This window comes from Arvicola amphibius, chromosome 9 (genome assembly GCF_903992535.2).
Source record: "Arvicola amphibius chromosome 9, mArvAmp1.2, whole genome shotgun sequence".
Lineage (NCBI taxonomy): Eukaryota > Metazoa > Chordata > Mammalia > Rodentia > Cricetidae > Arvicola > Arvicola amphibius.
The window spans coordinates 78,336,972-78,361,947 of NC_052055.2; the positions used below are offsets into that span (position 1 = coordinate 78,336,972).

At 38.8% G+C, this 24,976-nt stretch overlaps 1 protein-coding gene across 1 annotated transcript in view; it reads right to left on the minus strand.

Moving 5' to 3' along the window:
• Pkhd1 (PKHD1 ciliary IPT domain containing fibrocystin/polyductin) overlaps positions 1–24,976 on the minus strand; it is a 380,278-nt gene that overhangs the window by 87,777 nt on the left and 267,525 nt on the right. The window contains exons 42-46 of the mRNA XM_038343811.1: positions 18,838–18,992; positions 16,862–17,014; positions 9,755–10,630; positions 8,633–8,801; positions 7,401–7,558 (exon numbers count right to left, since the gene is read on the minus strand). Of these exons, the coding sequence (XP_038199739.1) occupies positions 7,401–7,558; positions 8,633–8,801; positions 9,755–10,630; positions 16,862–17,014; positions 18,838–18,992 (1,511 nt within the window). The remainder of the gene's footprint in view (positions 1–7,400; positions 7,559–8,632; positions 8,802–9,754; positions 10,631–16,861; positions 17,015–18,837; positions 18,993–24,976) is intronic.

The following is a 24,976-nucleotide window of genomic DNA, read 5'->3' on the forward strand; positions in this document are numbered from 1 at the left end:
CAGTACGGCAACAATATAACTTCGACTTAAGAACACTGCTAGGTCCTGAATCTTTTGTTAATTAGCTACATGACTTGGACAATGAGCCAATAGCTCCGTATCAGTTGCTGCTCCTATAAAACGAGGCAGTGAGAGTACACATCTCATAGGGCAGATCATGTCCGTGTCATTAAGTGAGATAATTAATCTAATGGCCTCAGCAGGGAGCCAGAGACAGTGCTAGTCATAGTCATGAATGGAAGATGTGAAGGATGATACAGTCAATGTCTACATTGTGGAAAGGTAGAGAAATAACCTCCAGTGTGTTACTTCCTTTTCATATCATCCTATAGAAATCACACATAAAAATCATTGCAAATCAGAGCATGGACTAGTCTAGAAAGCAATCAAGTGGTGTGATGCTGTACTGCCTGGAGACCCAGGAGAGCAAGAAAATGAGGTGGATCAAAGTTGCTCTTTGGGTGTCAAAAAGTACCACTGGAAGCCTGTCTCTCTCTGCGTGGGATAAAAGTCCCTTGCAGCCACATATCCCACAGTCTAATATTTTCTGAGACTCCATTGTGTCTTTATATTTTAATACCCTGACATCTGGAATCCTAAAAGTCTAATGTTTAACCATAAATATCTGCTGAGATTAAAGAGCTATATACCAAGTTTCAATCTTTGGGGCCTATAATTGCCTGGGAAAAGAGAATAGCATTTCCCCCTCTAGCTAGAAGAAAAAGACCTCGGCAAGCACGGATATTGGCAGACAAATCTTCTAACAACCGTTTCTCCTCTCCATTCTCTCCTCTCATTTCCTCCCTCCCTCTCCTTTCTCTCATTTTATAATACCGTCTTGCTGTCACTCCCGGAACAAATGGGAAGAACAAGGAGCCTAGAAAGCTTAAAGAAAGACACATTTCATGATCTAGCAACAAAGAAAGGGGAGTGCTGGCCACCCTCTGTCTGGGAAGCCGGGAACAAACGCAGCTTCTGTGGTTCTCCCATCAGTCACTCGGAAAACACTTCATCAATGTGGGAACTGACAGTCAAATGCCAACTTTATTTTCCTTTTTATCAATGTCGTATTTTATTTTTGATTCAAGGCAAGTCATTTTTAAGGTCTTCAGAATGGTTTATAACTTTCTTTCTTGGGCAGTCTCCCAGAAGTAACAAAATTTGAAAAATGTTTCTTAGCTACTCACAGTAAAGAATGAGGAATCAACCTTTTCCCTGAAGGTAGATTTGGTCAGATATCCTGGTTAGACCACAGTGATTTGCTGGGAATAATGTCAAAGAAGTCTGGGAAAAGCTTATTATGAAATGAGCTTTAAATATAATGATTCAATGTAGAATAAATAATAACAAACCCATTTTCACCCAGTGATGCATTATGAAGATGGTATTTTTGAGGTCATTCATTCAACACAATAAGATGATACATATTAAAGGTCTAACAACTTATTTTATTAAAAAACTTTAGCTATAAACACTTCTGTATCTTTCTAATGTTCTTTTATCTTTCTAAATTGTGTCCAGGCAAGTATGTCTACATCTCTTGTATTTGGCATTGAGAATCAATGTGTAACTCTGTGGTCTGGCTAGCCTCAAACTCAAGGCAATTCTACTGCCTCAACCTCTCAAATACTAAGATTTCAGGATTGAGATACAACGTGTAGACTAATTCTTAATTATTAAAGAAAAATTAAAACTATACACTAAAGGCCATTGTCTTCTTAACAGCTTGTTAAGCCAAAAGAAGTATATAGTATACAACCGTAATATTTAATTTAGCAACAAAAGCCTTGTAAATGTATAGTTTCTTAGCATCCCCTATGCCTCTGCCTCTAACCTGCCCTCACTCCTCACTCCTTTACTTCCTCTGTTTCTGACTCAGTATCTTTGCCTCTCTCCCCCCCCTCTCTCTCTGTGTGTGTGTATGTGTGTGTGTGTGTGTGTGTGTGTGTGTGTGTATTAATCCCAAAGGCATGCACAAGAAGTCAAAGTCCTCCTGAATACAGAAGGAAAAAAAATTAAGAAAATGAACTGGAGTATAATTCAGTAATAGAATATTTACCTACCATATACAAGGCTTCAGGTTTACTTCTAACACCACACACACACACACACACACACACACACACACGCATATCAAAATACTCCTATGTGTATAGGAATGCTGAATATCTAAGCTGTTTCTTATACTAAGTCAGTCTTGAAAACTAGTGTCCTAATTGTTAAGAAATTCTGGAAGTATAAGAAAGACGAAAAATGTTTTCTTGAGATGGTCTGTTTTAAAATATTCCCTCTATTGGAAGCTCCTACTTTAAAAATAAAGTATAAATTATCATGTAAAATAGAAATTCAAAAGGTATTTAATTGATTCCACAGATACAAATTATTTTGTTAAATTGATAGGCTAACCAATTAGTAAATTCTGCAACTATGTCTTTGCATCACGGACAACAAGAGGTTCTGGCTAGCTCAAACCATTGAGCACTCCAGTCCTTCTGTAAGACCCTATCCTCTCATCAGGAGCAGCTCTGGCTACATTGTCTGCTCCCACTCATATGAACTCATACATCACAGCTTGCAGCTTTCTCCAAGAACTGACAAAATCTCACCACTGCCCTTCTTCCATCCTCCAGCTCAACCAGACAATGAAATGATTGGCACCAGAAGCAGGAGGCAGAGGGGACAGAAATGAGATGTAGTTCATAGGACCCAAACTGGCACTCAGGCCAACTGAATAATCCTGAAGGCCTACTGAGTGAGAGGCCTATAGTTAATAATAATAGTGAACATAGTTAAAAGTTTTGCTAAGATGATTTTAGGTGCTTTTATCACAATAAAACAGGAGTGACTTTTGTGAAGATGAGTGTGTCAGATTGTTAAACTAAAGCAGTCCTTTAACCTTGTGTGTGAAAATATTGTGCTGTATGCCTTAAATCCACATAATACAAGTAAATAAAACTGAACAAATTCCTACCTTCTTACCTTGGCCTTCAAAGAGTTTGCTCCTGTCTCCCTACACAACTCCTTTAGTTGACTACATGGCACTCATACAGAGTTCTACTCCACCCACCCCTCATATGTGTTGAGGACATTCTTTTACTAGAGCGCCTGTACTGACTGGTGACCCTCTTTATTGGAGTCTTATTTGCAATGTCACATACATACATACATCTGCATGTACACACACACACACACATACACACACACACACGAGAGAGAGAGAGACAGAGAGAGAGAGAGAGAGAGATAAACTAACTCCTACTTGAATTTTCCTCTGTAGATCAAAATACTATTTTATTTTCTTCCCCTCTCTTTTCATTACTATTTGCGTATATTTCTTGGTTACAATGTAACTTTAATGAAAGCATGGTTATTATCTTCTTCACTATACAGTATAACGTCCATCCTTTAACAAAATGCTAGTAGACACCGTCCTGGGAAGGCATATTTACTGAATAAAGGAAAATGCCAGATACTGTAATTCACAGGCAAGGGGTACTCACATAAAGCTACCTTCCACTTTATTTCCCTCCTACCTCATTTCCCTGAGGAATTCTCAACTTCTACCAACCTGGAACTCTGAAGTATTCAGCCCTCACATTACAACATTCGTCCTCATATATGTGAACCAATCTCTGAGCTGATACTGTTTATCACTAACTAAAGATAGACAGGAAGTTAATAAAAGGCCCAAATGGAAAGGCCTGGTATTGCTATCCTACCTAAGTGGGATAGTAATTTCAAGATTTTGTTTGATTGGATTATTTTTGGAATTCTTTTGGATCATTAGATGCCTCCATAGCCACAGAAATCCTTCCTAAAATAAAATGTAAATAGTTCTCAGGGGATCCCTTGCTTGTGATTAGCTCCCTTGCTCTTATTGCCATGTAATTTTCAAAGTTGGCAGCAAATGAAAACTTATAGATAAGTATAAAACAAAATTAACAGCTCACTTTTCCCTTGGCTGCACAGCCTGCACGGCAAAGATAGTGAGGCCCACTGGCACAGTGTTCCTCCTCGGTGATCCACATGGATGGGTTTAGCTCCTGATGCCAAAGTGCTTGACAGTATTCAGGGAACTAACTGTGGATATATGATGGAGTGAGGAGGTTTCCGTGTGTGTGAACTAATATATGCAAATAAGATCTGTTATTTTGCAAATTAAAAATAAACCTCAGAGGCAATGGACTCAAAATGACTTGGCGAGATTTGCTAGTAAAAATTGAGAAAAAGACATGAGGGTGTGTCTAGCTTGGTGATATTGGGAATAAATATAAGACTGGTCTCTACTGGTTACTACTTCCGTCTTATCTGTGTCACCTTTATGGGCTTACAGGACAGATGAATGTCATTCTCTTATGAATAAATCTGTGCTTCTCTTGTCTGCTAGCCTGGTGACAAGAATTAGAAAATAGTTTTAAAAACAATTATTTTTAAAATACAAAGGTCTTGCATTATGGAAGAATATTTTTGAAGTCAAGGCACCATTTACTGTGTTGTCTTCTGTGCAAAGGGACTCTGACTGTGCTTTTAGAGCAGTAGACACCAGATTTCACTGTGGGAATCTTGGCGCCTATCACAACTTCATTGAGCATGTTAGGCAGCTTTAGCATGAGGAGTCGGTTGGTTTTATAAACCTCTGCGTATGCTCTCAGTCATTCATACAGACATACTTTCACATTCTGATAGCAAATGAGGTAATGTTTGTTGTATACCATTGGATCATGTTTCACACAGGGCAATAAGCTGAGAAAAATCCAACAGAACAGCTCGGCCACCAGTAGCAAGATGATATTTAGATTTGAATAATGTATTACACTACATGGTAGGCAATCTCCTAAAAGTTCATCAAAAGAATGTTATAATTTAAACATGAGGCATTTGATTGACATGGTAGTGATGACTGGTAAGGGTGCTTACAATGACACAACATATGGTTGGCAATTCTTTTCTCCAGCCAAAGAGCACTACTAAGAAGACCCATGCCATCCACCTGAGAAATATAACTGACCATATGAAAGAGCACATACAGGTGTTCCTGGAAACTCAACAGGCTGGATAGTTACCCTCCCTGATTCATCTCTCAGTCTAAGGGTATGCATGGAAATAACAAAATTAGACACTATGTTCAAGCCTTTACTTTTTATATTAGGATAAATTTCAATTTTTATCTAGCACTATGGACCACCACCCATCTTATTAATTAAAAAGAAATACAAGTTCGGCCAAAATTCAAGTCCATAAAAGGGCCACAATTATCCATAGGTGTGTTTTAAAGTAGAGGATGTTTCTGCCATGATATAGATGTCTGTGGTAGTGGTATAAGTTTAAAAAAAAACCAAATAGACAATCTTACTATAGAAAACTTTGAGTGAATCTAGGCATAGATGTAATTAGATCTATACATCTGCCTTAGTTGCTTTTTTGTTGTAAGTAAGACCCTTGATAGAGGGAAAATAAGGGACAGAGTTTTACTTTAGATCACAATTGGAGGTATAAAACATCCTGGTGTGGAACTCAAGCAAGGAGGAGCTTGAAGCAGTTGGTCACGATGCATCGACAATTAAGAGGCAAAAAGAGATAAACACCTACTACTACTTACCTGCTCAGTGTGTTTTCTTCCACTTTATGGTGTCCCCAGATCCACTGTCCAGAGAAGGGCTGCATCCACAGGTAAGATGTATCTCTTCACATCAATAAATGTAATCATGATATTCCCTAACAGGCATCCTCGGAGGCCTGTCCCACAATAATTCTAGATCCTATCAAGGTGACAATTGACACCAATTCTAGATCCTATCAAGGTGACAGTTGGCAACAAAGGATACAGTATCTGTAGTGATGAGCTGCGGGCAGGCCTGCTTTTCCTCCCGCCCGGCTCCTGGCTGCCTGGCTAGCTTGTGCCCCGAAATAACAACACACAAACTGTATTCATTTAAACACTGCAGGGCCCATTAGTTCCAGCTTCTTATTGTCTAATTCTCACATCTTGGTTAACCCATTTCTAATAATCCATGTAGCACCACGAAGTGGTGTCTTACCTGGAAAGATTCAGCATGTCTGACCTGGCAGCTGGCTTTATGACGACTGTCCCAGAGAGGAGAGGCAGAGCAATTGTCTGAGCCATCTACCTCACTTCCTTCTTCCTGTTCTGTCTACTCCACCCACCTAAGGGCTGGCCTATTAAATGGGCCAAGGCAGTTTCTTCATTAACGAATGAAATCAACACAAACAGAAGACTCTCCCACATCAACTATCCTTTTATTTTTTATCTTTACTGATAATATCTCAATTCTCACTTTTGTCTCTCACACACACACATTCACACACTATGGATTTCATTCCAAGATGAAAAAAAAAATGATTAAGTGGTTGTATTCTGTAAACAATGTCAAAGTGAACACTTCCTCAGCTTTTATATGTATTCAGTAGCAAGAACATATTTATGCTTCAATAATGTATTACATCACATGGTAAGCAGCCTCCTAAAAGCTTGTCAAATAAATATTTTTAGAATTTACACATGAAGCCGGGCGGTAGTGGCGCACGCCTTTAATCCCAGCACTCGGGAGGCAGAGGCAGGCGGATCTCTGTGAGTTCGAGACCAGCCTGGTCTACAAGAGCTAGTTCCAGGACAGGCTCTAAAGCTGCAGAGAAACCCTGTCTCGAAAAACCAAAAAAAAAAAAAAAAAAAAAAAAGAATTTACACATGAAGCCTGTGATTGAAATATGTGAACAACGTATCATAGTGAATATTTTTGTAGCTTCTAATGTGCACTCAGCATATACATGATTTTAAACCTGTACTACAGACCCCATATATTGTCATTCAATTGCAATGCTAAGACTTTAGCATATGGAAAAATGTAAGATGAGTATAAAATATATTTTTAAATATGAAATTTTATAACTTAAACAATCATGTGGAGAAATAATTTCAAAGGCCAAATGTTAAACTTCACCAAAAGCTTAATGGGAAAAGTCATAAATAAATAAGAATATGCCCACATTTTTGTGCTGATGTATGCATACATCAGGACATGGGAGACTGAAACAGGAGGATTGGAAGCTTAAGGTAACCATGAGTTACACAGCAAGAATGAAGCCAAATAGCACTACAGTAAATTCCAGACTAGCCTGGGTACAAAACAAAACTTGTGCTCAGGGCTGAGTGATGACAATATGTACATTTGACTTATACACAGGCATTCATACAGGTCCCAGTGGTGATGTCATAGTATCTCGTGATGACTAAGTATCCCTCCTATATATGGATTTGGTAGTACATCAGTACAGACTCCAATGCTAGACTTTGGTTTCTGTTTTTATGGGACAACGGAGCCTCTACCTCTTTTACATGCCTGCTGCCTTTGCCATAGGCATCATGGTCAGACATAACCAACCTGTGTTGAAGAATGATCCAGTCCATTCTGCCTCTGTCTTTGGAAACACAGAAACTGGTGGGGGCAGACCCAGAGTTCTCCCATCCAGATCTATGAAGAGGTATTTTCTTGGACTTTCCCAGTCCGATTCATGGCAAACAGTTTCCTCTAAGTCTTTCCTGTAGAGAAAGGGAAAGAAACAACTCTCTCATCTCATTATAGGCAGCAAAATAAAAGCTCATTGGCAGTGCTATTCTTGTAGCCAGTCAAGGGAGTACCCGTCTTCCTATCCTGCCACATGAGGTTAATATTCTTCACCTAGTATGTTTGACCTGTATAGTAGCCCTCTCTGGACATCAGTCATTAGACGCTTTGATTTTTGTACTCCCAAACTCCAAAACTATCAGAAAAAATTATTTGGTCATTATAATACATCATCTACCTTATGGCATTTTAGTATAGGCACAAATGGACCAAGGGGTGTAGCTTTAATCCCACTAGTAAGACACAACCAACAAGTAATAACACAGCAGAAATTGTGTGACTAACTGTAGTGAGTTACCTACAATGGCTCAGGGATGGGCATTAAAAAGGAAACTATTTAGGTCAAACACATGAACTTTTCATATGCGGTGGTTTATTTAGCCTATCCCTTTCCTCCCTAAAGTAGAATTTTTTTCTAGTGTAAGAAAGCATAACCCATTTTTTTTTAATTTTCAGATCCTTGAATATACCTCTTGAGTCATATTCTAAGAGTAGTAGTTATACCTGGCCTATGACTCATTGTTTATCTTCAGAGTTCCTAGCAATAGGTAAAATATCCTTCCATAACCTCATCCTGCTCAAATTCTCCCTGAGCCCCCATCTGAAACTGTGAACTTTGTGCTCCATGATAGAGGAGAGAATGGGTTGTTTAGAATCAGCTGTTTTGAAAATATCCATAAGAAAAAAACAATAAAAATAACAATAAAATGGTCACAAAATCACTTCTTTAAAAAAAGAGACTCAAGAGGGGAGAAATCAGTTAACTAACATCTGTTGTTTGTGAGCAAAGTTCTTAAAGTCATATATAAATGGACAAGAATACAGGGGTGATGGGTAAAACACTGGGACCACTAAACCAAGGCACCAGCCTTTTTTACAGGGATTAATTTCAATTTGTGTGATGGTGTTATAATGTTTAATGTCTTATGGATTTAAAGAGTTGAGAACTGCCTCAACATAAAATGTCTTGTCAGTACTGAAAGTGGTACCTGGGCTGTGATGGAGGAAAGTAGAACTTGTTTTTGTCCTTCATCCTTAGCATCCTGGTCCTCTCTGCTGTTATTGGGTACATGATTCCAGTGCTGTATTCATTAGGCAGGATGCAGATATCCAGGTCACCACTATAACAACTCTTTACAAAACTAGAAAATGTGACATCTGAAATATTAAATAGTACATCACAAGATTATATCATGTGCACCACCAACCACAAGCAGATACTACACTACATAGTCTTTTCATAATGTATATTATAGGAACCAATTTAATTGAACCAGGATAACCCCAGGAAGTTTATTTGAATCTTAGTTACAAAATATCTGGGCCCTACATGAACTCTGTGTGAAAAAAAGACAGCAATTCCAAGTTAGAAAGCTGGCTTAGTGGCTAGGGCAATGGCTGTTCTTCCAAAGGACACAGGTTCAATCCCTAGCAGTTACATCGAGGCTCACAGTCTTCTTAACACCAGTTTTGGGGTCTAACACCCACTTTCTAGCCCTTGTGAGTACTGCATGCATATGCCGTGCGGATCTATGTATATATAAGGAAAAGCCCTCATACACATAAAATAATAAAAATGCCTCTAGAAACAATAATTTAAATCTATTACAATCTTTAGAAAACATTAAATTAAAACCTTGATGAAAATCTATTTTAGGAAATATTCAAACAAACTACCAGATGGGATTAAACATATGAAGAATAAGTACATAATTACCCAAACTATCTGATAGACTATAAACTGCCCAAGTTTTCAAATGCTGACTTTCAACCTAGCCATCTTCACAGAAGCCAACTACAAAGTTGAGGTACTCTTTCTGTGTCTCAGTTACTTTAGTGGACAATAGGGGAAATGACTTCTATCCAAGAGTCATCTTTGAGTTAGACTGTGACAATGAAGTCTCTCCAGCAAGAAGAAAGCAGTAACTTCTGTAAGGACTCACTCACTGCCTTTAATATACAGATGTGGTTCATTGACATTCAGATGTCAGCTAGACAAGTGATCACTAGGCCACACTGGACCTTCTTGCCGTATGATTTTGGAATGCTCTTGAAAATTGTGTGCTTGTGTGTGCGAAGCTGCATTTTTAGGACAAACTCCAGAATCCTACCTTGAAGCTTCATGATACCGGAGACTAAATGGCCGCTTCTCACTTTGTGCCATGGCTCCTGAGGCCACTGATTTGGTTCTGAGGTGAAAACTGGCCACAGGATGCCAATCCGGCCCCCTCTGGCATTGGAAGGTGCTCTATCTGTTGATGTCCAGTTGGCTGACTGAGGTGTCTTTCTGTCTTGAATGCAGTCAAAAGAGGAGCTAGTGGCCACAATGACTGAATTCCTAAGCACAATCTGCACATCAATAACGGAGCTCGGTAGAGCAGAAGATACAGATGCAACCGCCAAAAGACCAATAGTATTGTCTACCAAAGTGAGGTTCTGCAGGACCAAACTATTCTCTGTCTGTACCATGGCACCATAGTCAAAGTTCTTAAAGGCCAGAAATCCAGAGACACCAGTACAGTTGTTGGGTTCATGTCTCTTATAGAGGTGAAGGCCATGGAGGCTTGAGTGGACCACATTGTCAGACCAAAACATTTCAGAAGAGCAGCTATGGCCACATATGTGAAAGCCAAGTCTTTCTGATCCTGCCACTGCATTGCCATGGAGAATGACATCCTTTGCATAGTTCACTTTGATTCCTGCCACCCAAGGAGATGACCTTGTTGACTGCATCGTTAAGATGACAAGGTTATTAGTGAGAGAATAGTTCAGACCCTCCAGATCGATGCCATTGCCATTGGTACCAAACACTATATTGTCATCTAAAACCATCCCATGACTGGCAGATGCATGGATGCCCATGCCACAGCTTTGATGTACCGTAGAAGATATCACCCAGGATCCTGTTGACACACCAGTGAACTCAACAGATGCATACAATGGTGACCCCAAGTTTTGAATTTCTACATTTAGAAGTTGAAGAACACCTGCAAAGAAAATGTGCATATTTAAGTCAAGTCCTTTCTTATGTCCCACAAAATATCAAAGGAGCTTGTTTTGGGGGCATCAAAATGTGCAGATATTTAAGTAAAATATAATCATTATTTTTATACTCGAACTATATATCACACCATAAATTCTCACTAACAAGCATATGAATCAGTGGAAATAACGCATTCTTGTCTACAAACAGGCATGTGCAGTCTGGACTCTGATATAAAAAGGAAAAAAATTAGAGAAATAAAGCAGGGAATGGCCTTGGGGAGGTACACAACTGGTTTCCATATTCTCTGCATTGATTGGATCAAGGGCACTGGCCCAGCATGTGTAAGACCCTACAATCAATTCCCAGGAGTAAATATGAAGAAATGACCTCCGTGAAACCCTTTCTATATTTTAATCTTAACTATACTATATTTTCCACTTTATTTTTATGAGAACGAAATTTTGTACATCTTTGATGAAAATGAATACTTACATAGTCTCACAGAAGACTTAAAGCTTTTTGAATGTTGTCATTTTTGTGCACTGTTTTGCTATACTGATGCTTGAACCTACAGCCCTGACTCTACTAGGCCATTATTCCACTGCTAGCTATACCTCTAATATAGCCTTTTTTAGTAGAGTCTCATTAATTTGTCGTGCAGGTCTGTAATTTGTGATTTTCCTACCTAAGCTTAAGCTTAGGTCATAGGCTTGAGCAACCATGCCTAGCTTGTTTTTATTTTTTTTTTTTTTAGAGACAGAGTTTGACTATGAAACCCAGGAAGGGCTGAAACTCACTATGTAGCCTTAGATGACTTCAACATCACAACGCTCTTGCCTCTCTCTCCAAAGTGTTAGGATTACAATTGGATACCACATGTCTACCTGCACTTCTTTAAAAAGATATAGTTAAAATCATACAGAATTCAGCCTATACATTGTTTTTAAATTTGAGTATCAATAACAGTGTAAACGCTTTTGGTAAAAATACATAAAATACATTCTATATGATTATAGGTTATAAATTAATAATGGAATACAATAACTGTAACATCTAATTCCCATATAACACTGATTGTATGTCAAGCTCTTCTGCAAAGTACACACATACGTACACACACAGAGCGCACAATTTTATCACAAAGATCCGATGAATTAGGTCCTATTATTATTCCCATTTGTTGATAAGAAAACTGAGAAAAAATAGTTGACAAACTAAGATTTCAATCTGAACATATGAGTAAATGTTATGAACCTCATTGCAAATACACACATGCAAAAGTAAAAGGTTCAACACTATAAATGGAGTATCTTCACACAAAGTCAGACAACCAGACAATAACTGTATATTAGTCATGAGTCACATATCTGTTGCTTAGAATGTTACAGCTTGACAACTTGGTTTCTCTCTCTCTCTCTCTCTCTCTCTCTCTCTCTCTCTCTCTCTCTCTCTCTTTCCTTTCTTTCTTTTTCTTTCTTCCTTCCTTCCTTCCTCCCTTCCTTCCTTTCTTGCTTTCTTTCTCATTTTGTTTCTTAGTTGTTGTTGCTGGGATTTAAGATGTTTTGGTTTGGTTTTTGAGGCAATATCCAAGATAAACCATAAAGTTACTCTTCAATAAACCTAGAGGAAACTAGGCATGTGAAATTTCAATATTACTATGTTTCAGTACTTTTACTTCAAGCTCAAAGATAGACCAGCCTTAACATTTTCAGTTCTCCACTTCCATTTCAGAGATAGGAAACTTAAAGCCTTGCAAATCAGTTGCTGTGAAGAAGTCTGTCCCTGTAAAAAAGAGATGGTGAAAGACCATGTGCCTTTCCTAGAACTGGTAAAAGAGCTCCAATAAAGCACTGGACTGAGATCCCAAGGTCCTAATGACAAGCAGAAGGAGGGAGAACATGAGCAAGGAAGTCAGGACTGCAAGGGGTGCGTTCACCCACTGAGACGGTGGGACAGATCTAATGGGAGATCACCAAGGCCAGTTGGAATGGGACTGATGGAGCATGTGATCAAACTGGCCTCTTTGAATGTGGCTGACAGTGGAGGCTGACTGAGAAGCCAAGGACAATGGTGCTGGGCTTTGATTCTACGGCATGGACGGGCTCTGTGGGAGCCTTGTCAGTTTGGATGCTCACCTTCCTGGACCTGGGGGAAGTTGGGAGGACCTTGGACTTCCCATAATGTAGGGAACCCTGACTGCTCTTTGGTCTGGTGAGGGAGGGAGTGGGGGTGTGGGTGGAGGGGGGGGGGCAGTGGGAGGAGGGGAGGAGATGGAAATTTTTAATTAAAAAAATAAAAAATAAATATTAATTAAAAAAGAGCTCCATAATTAATACTTTTAGTTGGCAATGGCCGAGAAGGCTCTGGTAGATGATATAGAAACAGTGTTAACATTGTTGTATAGTAGTAACCTTTGAGCCAAAGTGCCACCATCTTCAGCAGTTCTACTGGCCTCACTCACAAAAGATCATCACCACTAGGTCTGCTGACTATTTAACTTCCTTCATAGAGGGAATTAGAGAGCAGTCACAGGACCCTTACCTGAGTATCCAGCCACCCCTACTCACAAGTTGTAGGCAATTACACCTAATTGCGTATGGTCTTTGGGAAGGAGATAGAGGATATTGGGAGAGGGGATGGCAGAGGTATTCTGTCTATACAGACATGGAAAAACAATCCTTGCTGGCCACCTATACTCTTGCACAGATCCCTTGCCTATTTTCCTACAAGTAAGCCTTATAAACTCACGAAAGCCCCAGAGTGAACTTGGTGTAGTCACATGTTGGTTGATTTTGTGATAAAAGGAGGAGAGGGATAGATGTTGTTTACATCCCCCAAGGAAAGGACTTTAGCACAAAACATTAAAATGCGAGATGTCTCTTGATGTTCTTTGCCAGAGCACACAACTGGAAGGTATGTTGTACCTGTCCTATTCATAGAACTTTGAAACGAACAACACCAAAAGGAAATACAAGTTCACATGTTAACAGTCTGGTTCTTATTATGCATGGTGATTTTAGGCTCTCATTAACATATCCTGTGAGCAAAATTTCAATACCTTACTTCAATATGGTTGCGATTCACAGTTTCAGACTGCTCAACATCGTTTCGTTTGCATGTACAGATCCCCTCCTTTCTCTCTTTCAAATTCCCGTGCAATCTTTTTTCCCTAAATATAACCTTCTCAGTCTGTATATTGTTACTCATTTGTACATTGCCAGGACTGGCCATTAATATTGGAGAACCAGTTGGTTTGCTCTTCCCTAGGGGAGGCTGTTTCTTCAGCTTTTAGAATTTCATAGTTGCCTGTAGTAGTTCGTGTAGGCTTGAGGCCCCATGTTCCTCCCTTGCTTTACTGTGGCATATTCTTTATTGTCATCCTTATTCACCTGTTTGGACAGTGTCACAGCAAACTCTCTGCTCCACTGGCTATTACACTCTTTCCCCCACCCCTCGTCTGCAATGACATGGATTATTTTAAAAAGCAAGGATTATTTCTGAATGTAGTATGAGAACCTGGACTGTAGATTGGACAGAAAGGGATTATTAAAGGAAAAAATTTCCACTATGGAAAAGCCAGAACTGTTCCAGTCCAGAGACGCATTTAATATGATCTCTTTTCTCTCTCTCTCTCTCTCTCTCTCTCTCTCTCTCTCTCTCTCTCTCTCTCTCAGCGGTAAAAGCTATAGGTTAGCTACTACAGAGATGTAGGATTCTCTCAGGCTTTGCCCTCAACTGTAAGATTTGTCTTTCTGACCTATTCTGGTGAACTGGTTTTCATTAGCTGGGTTTCTATGATGCTCTTCCCTCCTGATGTCCCACTACAATCATTTCTACAAGACCACACTTCAGCTTTTGTCTCTGTCTTCTAAAGCAAGATTTTCGAACATAAACTCCATGTTACCTTGAAGCCAGATATTTCTTTCTTATATATTGATGCCCTGTGCATTTGGCAACTATCCATTGAGTTCCAGAAAATCCCCCAATAAATACCACCAGATGCTGAGAATTTTCCTCCTAGTGAGCACACTCACCTCTAGTAAGAACACATAGAGACAGAGCTTATGAAAAGTGTTTTCTCTATTCACTAGAAATTATAAACTTCTCATTTAAAATAAAAATATTCCAAAAATAATAAATGGATGATTCCAAGAATCATCCCATGCTGATTATACTAGGTTAGAAGACTTTTGTCCAAGTCATCTCTGAATGTTTATTTTACGTAAGTACAAAATTATTTTCTTCTCTTTAATAATATAGATATTATTGTATTAAGTCTTTGAGAATTTCATAAATACATACAATGTATTTTGAACCCAGTTAGTCAAATTAGTGCTCCTCATAACATCCTAGGTAAGGGGACTTACACTGGAATGTATTCAACCCACCAGGCACACCATTAAAGACAAGAGACTCTCTCTTACCAAGAAGCCATCATTTGTCAATGACTGCTCAGTTAGGGATAAGAGAAGAGGTTCATACAATAATAGCGACTGGCTTGATTTTGTATATGTCATACACAGGCAACTACAGCTTCTGGGAGTTATTGAGTATGGTAGTCTTATCATGCCTTAAAGACATGGTTTTGATCTAGTCTTCCTCAACCTGTAACCCTTATAGTCTTTCTACTCCTTTCTCCGCCCCTGAATATTGGAGTGATTGGGGGTTGTGGTGGCTTGAAAGAAAACAACCCCCCCAAAGATAGTGGCACTAATGGGAGGTATGATCTTATTGGAGTAGGTGTGGTCTTGTTGGAGGAAGTGTGTTACTGTGGTGGCAGACTTGAGGTCTCATATATACTCAAGCCACGCCTAGTAAGACAGTTCACTTCCTGTTGCCTGGAAGATATAAAACTCTCAACTACCTTTCCAGCACCATGTCTTCCTGCTTGCTATCATGTTCCAACAATATGGTAATGGACCGAACCTCCGAACTGTAAGCAAACCACAATTACATGTTTTCCTTTTTAAGAGTTGCCGTGGTCATGGTGTCTCTTCACAGCAATAGGAACCTTAACTAAGACAGGGAGGGGGTGATATTGATCTACCACTTTTGGCTGAACACTTCCCGGATACTCCCCTACACAGTTGAATGTTTCTATTTTAACTGCCCGCTGCACCAAGAAACTTCTCTGATTAGTTTTAAGAGGTGTACAAATGAATAATAGACATTGATAACTCCCATCTTAGAGTAGACATGACAGCCTCCATATAAAGAGAGGAGATTTTCAGCGATGTGAGAACATTCTTCTGTCTCCTGTCCTTTATTATATTGTGCTCATCACTTGCATTGCAAGATCATTTTATCTTATGGAAAAATAAGAAGAAAAATCTCATTGATAAAAGTAAATGATTTCCTTTAGTTATAGAAACTAAAGCATAAAAGAATCATTTTTAGATTTATCCAGACATTTTCTAATAACAAATATTTTTAAAAGAAAGAACAAACAAACAGATATCTTTTAAGGAGTAATAGAAGAAAATCTACATTTTTAGGTAAAAGAAAATAGAATTAATCTGCAGTGGATGTGTGCTCCAAGAAGTATTCAAGTAAATTACTTAGAATCAAAGGAAATGTTTTTATAAGTAAGTTCAGATCATGAAGGACAGATACACAGTGGTTTTTGAAGATGGAGTAGTCCTGACATCTACCAAACTAATTGATCAGGATGAGCTTTGCAAGATTATAGACAAAATATTTAATAAATAAGGTCATCAATTTTGCAAGATTCTAAAAGAGGTGAAGCATAAATTTCAAAGAAAAAGATTTCATTGATCTTTAAAACACTTTAAGATATGGAAATTATTCGTATTTAATTAAATTGCAGCCACTCATTTGTAGCATGACTCATGTCTAACATTAGATATTGCATACTATTGGGAAACTGTAAGAGAAAATTAGGAAAGTGACAAAATTCACACAGTTATGAAGTCATCCATCATTTCAAAGCAGAGGGAAATTCCCATCTGCTGAAGGTGTTTTCCTTGAGGTGAAAAGGCACATATGCACTGATCTCTAGGATGTTATTTAACTTCACACTGCTAATTTAGTGAAGACTGGGGCTGAAAATTCATAGCTTCCTGGAGCACAAAGAAGTCACCTAATTCGATCATTTTGCATTACAAGTGAAAATTCTCCCAGTTGAAGTTTCTGAGAGCCCCAGATGAGTGGTTCGGAATTACTTAGTAGCTAAATGGTAATGCTTAGAGACTGAAAATTTCATTTCACTTACCGGAAAACTCTTCTCTGCTAGACTTTCTGAAGGAACTCACAAGGAGTCTCCCTCTACAGGATGAGTCAGGTTGAATTTTAATGTTCCTAGTCAACAGTCCAACCTCAGCAGCCAATGGAATGCGCTGACCATCCTCCATGATATGGGCACTTCCTGGAGAAGCAAGGGTCAGAGGCAAACAACTTTTAACTGGCTATCTTGGAAATCACCAGCTGGGGACCCTACTGTACCTCACAAATGAAAGTTTCTATTCCTGTTAGATGTCCTCCCAACATGAAAGCCAGCCTTTCCTCAGGCACACTCCACAGATGTCAGTCAAGAAATGAAAAACCTGTTCACTTGTCCTTCTTTGGGATCAAAGAGAATGTGTGAGCAATAATTCATTTCTTCTCAATAACTCTGGGTACTAGGGCAGGCCACTTGTTCACAGATTTCTCTAGTTAGTAGAGTCCACAGGGTTCTTCCTTTCTTGCATCAGTGTGAGGCTGTGACATTTGACTACACATCGCCCATACACTTCCGTCATGGGAGTAAAGAATGCCAGGTCAGATGAGGCAGTGGGAGAGAGTAAACATTAATGTCAGAAAACGAAGGGCATAGAAGGGATGGTGCTAAGCACAGTTACCTCCTCTCCTGATGGGCTTCTGCTGTCGGCAACCTCACCAACTACCTGAGCAGGAAGTAAGGGGGAGCCTTGTTTCCCTATCTCCACTAACATTTTATGGTGACGCCAGTTGCCCAGGGTTAATAAAGATGTCTCTCTTCTATGCTATGCTTTTAAGATAGAAAATTAATCTGGACATAGTGAAACATGCCTATAGTACTAGGTAACTGGAGGCTGTGGCAGGAGAATGTCTAGAGCCCAAAAATTCAAGACCAACCCAAGTAACATAGAAAAATCCCACTTCAACAACAATGGTAAGTGGAGGAAGAAGTGCTAACCCTGAAACAATAATGTACAAAGACTTTAGACAGTCTTGATGAACATTTTCACTGCTGCTTGTTTTTCATGTTTCATTAATTATCACTCTTGAGTTAAACTTCTTTCACGCACGACAGGAGGGTGGTTTTCTTTGATGGCTATTATTTCTATAACCAACTTACTTCCTGTTTTTACGAGAAGGTATCTGAGTTTTCCTGTTTCTTCTGTTTGTTTTTTTCTTGATCATCTTAATAGACAATATGTTAAATGTATTTTGTGTCAAGAAGCATACATTTCTATATAAAGTAAAGTTACTATTTATACTATCCATTGTATTCCAAGGGTCCCAGGATTCAATGAAATGAAATGATCTTAGTGTCAAAGAGTTTTTTTTCTGACTTAGTCAAAAACTATCTGATTTTTAAATACATTTCCACTCTCCTCTTGGACTTCTCATTATGAGCAATTAAATGTCTGTTATATCTAAACATTATTTTTGAGAGTAAACAATATGCCAAGTATGATAGTGCACAGCTTTAATCCCAGCACAAGGGAGGCAGAGGCAGATAGATCTCTTTGACCTTGAGGCCATCCTGGTCTACATAGCAAGTTCTAAGACAGCCAGGACAATATAATGAGACCTTGTCTCAATACATAAATAAAATAAAAAATAATAGTAAGCCAGGTACGAAGGTGTGGGGCAGGTATGCTTATAATTTCAGCACTGGAGCACTAACATAAGAGAATGAGTTTGAGTACCAAGCTTGGACTGCTTAATCATACCCTGTCTCAAACAAACAAAAAATATTAAAAAGCAGAAGGAAGCAAGGAAAGAAGGAGGAAAGGAGAGGGATGGAGAAGGGAGAAGAGATGAAAAGAAGGGAGGGAAGGAGTGGAAGAAAATTGAGAAAAGTTTCTAAGATAAGTGCAAGGCAGTAATCAGGAAACCTCCTTCTACTCTTAATATTAAACAAGTACACTATGCCTGGGCAGGCTGTCAAGCCGATCCTTCATGGCCCACCCATTTCCTTTAACCAACAAAGCAGAGCCTTACCAATGTGTCGGTGTCGAAGACGTTCATAGATCCTGATGTGATGGCCCTTGACTTCCTTGACTGTGAGGACCTCCGCCTCATGAGGCTCATAAGAAGAAGAGCTGAGAACGATTTTGTCATGGGGCTGCCAATTCACTTCATCATCTACTATAATTCTATAAACTCAGAAAGCAGGTGTCAGATACACTAATAAAACAACAGTGTTCAAAAAGTATTCTTCCTAATGTATTGACTTTTAAAAAGAAACTATCAAATAATATGCCTCATTTCTAAAGTAAAAATAATACACACACAAAATGGAAGACAAAAAATGTCTGTTAAAATATTAACCTATAATTTTTTCACCTAGGAATGTGTTTTCTTACTTAATGAATAGCACACTATGCTAGCAGCTTTGGATGTAGCATAGTAGCAGTGTCTACCATACAGATCCAAAGTCTAGGGTTTAATACCATGAAAAGGGAATGGGGAGAAGAGGATAAAGGAAGGGGGGACAAGATAAGGGGTGAGGTGCACAAGAAGATGGGTAAGAAAAACAACTGTTAGTTCAAGCCACAACACAGACAACCAGTAATAGTCTAGTAACACAGTCTTCGAATCATGACCTAGATCACTTAGAGAGTCTGCTCATTAGTATTTACAGTTGTTGAATGAAGTTCTTCAGATAATAGACAACTGTAATAGTCAATAAAGTTCCTTATGACTGAGACATGCCTCAGCTTAAATAGAGCATAGGATGGCTTTAGAGCACTGTAGAGAGGTAAATTGATACCTTCATACATTTGTCAAAACCCACAGGATACTCAATATCAAGTGAACCCAAATGTAACTTATGGAAAAAGGTAAGTCCTCTTTTGCAAGTGGCCTTTCTTGAGCCTTTTCCTCCTGCCAAATGGGTCTGGTTCCTCTCCTGACGCCAATTCATTTTAAAGGATACTGACTAGCATTACTGTGCTTCAAGAAGTCTTCTCGAGGAAGACCAAATCCTTAGTCACCAAACTTCTGACATAACAAACTTTGGTCCTCAGATTGGTGTCCTGCCTTCTCTTCTTTGATAGTATTGGTTGCTAATTAATCGAAACACGAAGATGGTGTAATTTATTAGTCCAAACATTACCCTATACTAAAAATGAATGAGATTAACCTCACTGTTTCTATTAAGGCTTCTTGAAATGTTACAGCTTCACCAAGATTTCCTTCTCCTTTGTATGTGAGAAGCTTTGGAATCCAGTCTGTCAGAAGAACAGTATGCAGATGTAAAAGAACTCGAGCCTCCTATGTCTGCATCTGCAACATTAACAGTGGGAACCACAGAAAACTCTGTGGCGCCAGGATCTGGAGCCTCGTTAGTACAACTCACTAAGAGTGGGTGTTCATTAAGTTTCAACATCCCCATTTCAGCAAGCGTTTCCTACCACTATCGCTAACTTACAGTAATCTCCAAAAACTACAGCTTAATGACTATGAAAATAAGAAGTCTTAACTGAACTCTAGGCTTTTGGTAACACTATTGAGAGTCATGTAATAGAGAGGAGGGCAAACTTGGCTCTTCTCTGAGAAAAATATATCTAAAATGATCCACCAACCAACTGGTGGCAAGTGAAATCATGGGGAAAAAAAGAATAAAATTCAAAATATAACAGTGGGTGTCTCCTGCAAAATAACATTTTTCTCTGAAAAAATCAGCACCCTTTCCTTTATTTTGGCATTAATATTTGACCCTGTTTTAGGAAAATATAATCTTTGGTTGTCCATAGGATACCAATCAGGTTATAAAGAAAAAATTTTATAAATTTAGTTCAATAGTTTATACAACTATGCATAAAACATTCAAATGTATACACCTATAATTTCAAAGAATAAAGATAAGAACTTTTCACCTTCTGAAATGACATTCTCCCTGTACCATATGACTTCAGTTCTATCTAGAACCTCACCACAGCCTAGGTGTGCTTGTATGAATCTCCCCCTAGTCTCTGAACGAACACAAAGGGGGAGTAATGCCCCTTCAGACGGGGAAGCTAGATAAAACTCAGTGACTCTGCAAATGCACATAGTCTACAGCCATGGGGAAAACTGTTCTTAAGTAGAAAGATGAGGTCAAAATAGAGAAGTACAAAAATTTAGAAACTGGATGGAGGGGCTCGATTAGCCCCAATCCAAAATGAATCAAGAAATGTTCATTTTCTTTCCCTAACAGAAGCTTGACTGCCTATCAGCTTCCCTGTCAGACTTTGTGCCAGATATTGAGCTATAATTCCCATTCATTAATGCATTTGATTTGTATCATTATTATATTAGCTAGGCACTATTACTCTCATAATTACAGGAAAAGAAACTATTACTCAAGAGGGCAATTTAGCAAAGTTATAAATTTAGTAAATCAGAAGCGAATCTCACTGTTCAAGCCTTCTCATTACAGAGTACTTTTCTTCCTTATTCCTAAAGTTGAGTGTTTGACCTCCATGGAAGAATTGTCCATTTGAGGCTAGGACACAGTGCTTCACTAGATCCCAAGAATTCATTTTAGAAGCTGTACACAGGATCACTAATTGCTAGTAAGTGGGAAAAGGGACACTGACTCTATGTTCTAATACATAAACATAATTATGGTAATAACAAATTTTGAATAGTATGTAAAAAACTGATTAAAATTTAGCTTGAGGGGGAAATGCTGAGATACTATAAAATACACAGTTGAGCTGACATGATCTAAGTTCTAGAAAAGACGCAAGCAGATACGAGCTGGATATTTTTGCTGTGCTCTTCCTAGATGCTACAGATTATACTAAACAACATTTCCTCTCTCCAGCATAGTGCAGTTTAAATAGCTTACCATCATTCATTAAGAACCACACTAATGTTTTATGGCTACCCAAGATGTTACCAAGATATACCAGGGAATATCAAGCCACAGGTATATGGAAACATTACTATTTATTAACTTGTTATGTCTTAAATTATTTTTAGTTATTTTACAAATAAAAGACAGTCATATATTTTATGATTCCCTAAAATTTTAAACCATAAAATCATGTCATAGTGGTTGCTCTGATTAAGCAATTGAGTGCTAAATTAAGAAAAAATGGTTGAATCTCCCAAGATAAGTAGGATGGTGTGCAATGATATACAATATCTAATACTCTTATTTGATTGTCTAAGTTTGAAATAATTTGATTGTCTAAGTTGTTACACAAAGCCTTGCGTGCAGTGCTTAGAAGAGAGGAAAGAAAGATATTCTAAACACAAGATACCTCGAAAGCACATCACTAATGTGATACAAGAACCAACAGAACAGATCCTATCAGTGGTGGTGTTCAAATTAAAGGCCTGGGTCCTGGGGAAAGGGTAACGTAATAAATGGTTATTTGTTCTTCAGTGAGTAATTTCTTTGTAGATAACAGCCTGTATTCATAAGCCACTCAAAACAATTCAAACCTGTTAAAACATTTGTTAGAAAAAAAAAAGATGCAAGATAATACGCGATGCAAGAAGAAGGAAGAAGGATCCCTTGTGTACCACTGGTAGAAATTTAGATTAGCATAGCTGTTATAGAAAATAGGATGCAGCAGTCGGATATATGGCTCTGCCTTTAAGAACAGAGTCCAGACTCAAGGTGATAAGCCAGCTGTTTTGTGCACACCTACGACATCCAGCTCCAAGGGAAGCCGAAACAGAATTATTGCTGGGACTTCATGGCTTCTAGAGCCTCTGTTTCATGGAGGGACACTGACTTAAATGAACTGGTGGAGAGTAACAGAGGAGGACCTCAATCACCATCCTCTGGCTCCTAAGCTCAAACATAAATAGGTATGCACATTTGTGTACACACACATGCATACATTCATATACCTACATTTAAAATACATTTTATAATATATATATATATACATATATACATGAAAAAGAGTGGAGGAATCTTAAAAATTAAAAGATTAATTGACCTAGAAATTAATTCCATGACCACCATGGAATACATAGCAAAAGAAAGTCAAGTCAATGTGTCAAGGGGCATGTGTACCTCCACGTTCAATAACTGCACTGCCTACCAAAGGCACGACAGGGAACTATCGAGTATTTGTCCACTATTAAAAGAAAAAGAAATGTGGCACCTATGCACAATGGAACATGGTCCAGCCTTCAGATGGATGGAAGTTCTGCCATTTGAACAGCAGAGATGAAAACTTTGTTAAGTGCAAGAAGTGGAAGAGTCAGAAACATACTATCTGATCTCATTTATGTATTAAAACTAAACTCTTGATCTCAGAGAACGAGAAAATGTTTAGGAGACTCATGGTAGGTCATGCTGATTATAGATGGCATCTTATTTGAAAACTTCTGAGAACACAGACTTCACTTGTTGCTCAATGATAAATAAATAAACAAACAAACAAATATGCCAGCATGTAAAATACTGCATATGCTAATTTACCCTGTTTAGCCATTCCATAGTCTCAGAATTTTGAACATTTTTTTCTATTCCATTCTTTTAAAAAAGAAAACATATTCCGGCCTTGGATCTTTTTTCTCTGTCTTCCTCTTCCTTATCCTTGGGAACTCTGCCATACATCTTCTCGTTCCTATTGGGATTCTTTTATAGATCCACTAACCATTCCTTTTAAATCAAATCTGACCTCAGTATTCTTTATACCATACAGTTGGGAAACAGAGAAAGAGTTCTTTCTTTTTCTTTGCTCCAAAACCTGCTTGTGTTTGTCTGTTCTCCCTCTCTAAATGGGTTGTCTGTTTGCCACACCATGTGGGTCATGGAGATGCCAGCTTTGTCTTTCTCACCACACACCAGTTTTCCTTTTCTTTTAATTTACTTAGCTCCTGTTTAATTCTGTATGTTTCTTGTGAGCTCAAAGGAGTTGTCGTGGGACCACCTCAATAGCATTTAGCTAGGTCCAAGTGGCACCTGACAGTTCCATAGAGCTTGGACAATGAAGTTAAACAGCCAGCTACCCCAGGACATGGACAACACCCCAGCTTTCTCAGGTACCCCAAAGATTGCAACACCCCCAGTTTAGCATAAAGCAGTCTCGAGAACATGGTGTCCTCATCCCTGCTTCACCAGCTACCCCTAAAATGCAGCTTTTTATAATAAACAAAAGGGAAGATGTTAGTATTTAGGCATCTGTAATGGCCTGCCCTAAGGGTCCTGACAGGATACTCCTTCAGTTGCAGCTCCTAAGAGCACTCTTCATGCATGGTTCCTCTTAAAACATATCATTTGCTATGTTTCCTTTTGAAAGGTTGGCCTGCCCTCCTCCCATCTCATTCTCTTTTTCTTTCTCTCTCTCTTCCTCTCACTCTCACTCTCTCTTTCTTTTCTGCCACTCTTGTCCTCAGGGACCAGTCTCTGCTCCCCTCTCTGCACATATCTAGCTTGATAAACCGATGATGTTACTGTGGTCCCTTACAGGAATGTAGGTAAGAAACTAAGGACAGCAGAGGTTTCTCAAAGGGGGCTGTATCCATGCCAAACCTTTCCAGCATGGGTGACAACTAAGGAAAGCATTCTCAGTTATGGAAGATTCTTGGGAAAGAATCTTCCGCTAAGGGGTTTTTCTCTCCCAGCAATTACTTCCACTTAAGTAACCCTGCAAATAGCTGTGTGACTCTTGGGGGTCTCAAGAGTAGCCTGAGATCTGTGAGTTTTCTGAATAATGATGTAGGACAGTGTCTCACTCTGCAGCTAGCCTAGACCTCACTGCATAATCCAGGCTGGCCTTGAAACCAGGATGATCCCACCTCACTGGTTGATTACCATAATGACAAGTTTGAGCCTGGCAAATTTCCCAAATCTTATGAAGCTTCCTCCTCCCTCCAGGAGGGGATGTTTCAATTTGGAGAAAACATTCATACAACACATAAAACCAATACACTATGATAATTACACTTTTTCATACAATTTCATTAGAACAATCCTCTTTGAGACTCATTCTAGGAAATGCTATTTTTAATATTTTTATTTTATTTTATTCATTTTAAATACCAGTTCCCCTCACTCTCCTCCCATCCCTCCTCCTCTCACCATCCCACCCCCATCCTCTCCTCAGAGGGGGTAAAGCCCCCTTGGTGAGTCAACAGAGTCTGGCATACTAAGTTGACACAGGAATAAGCCCCTACCCCTGTA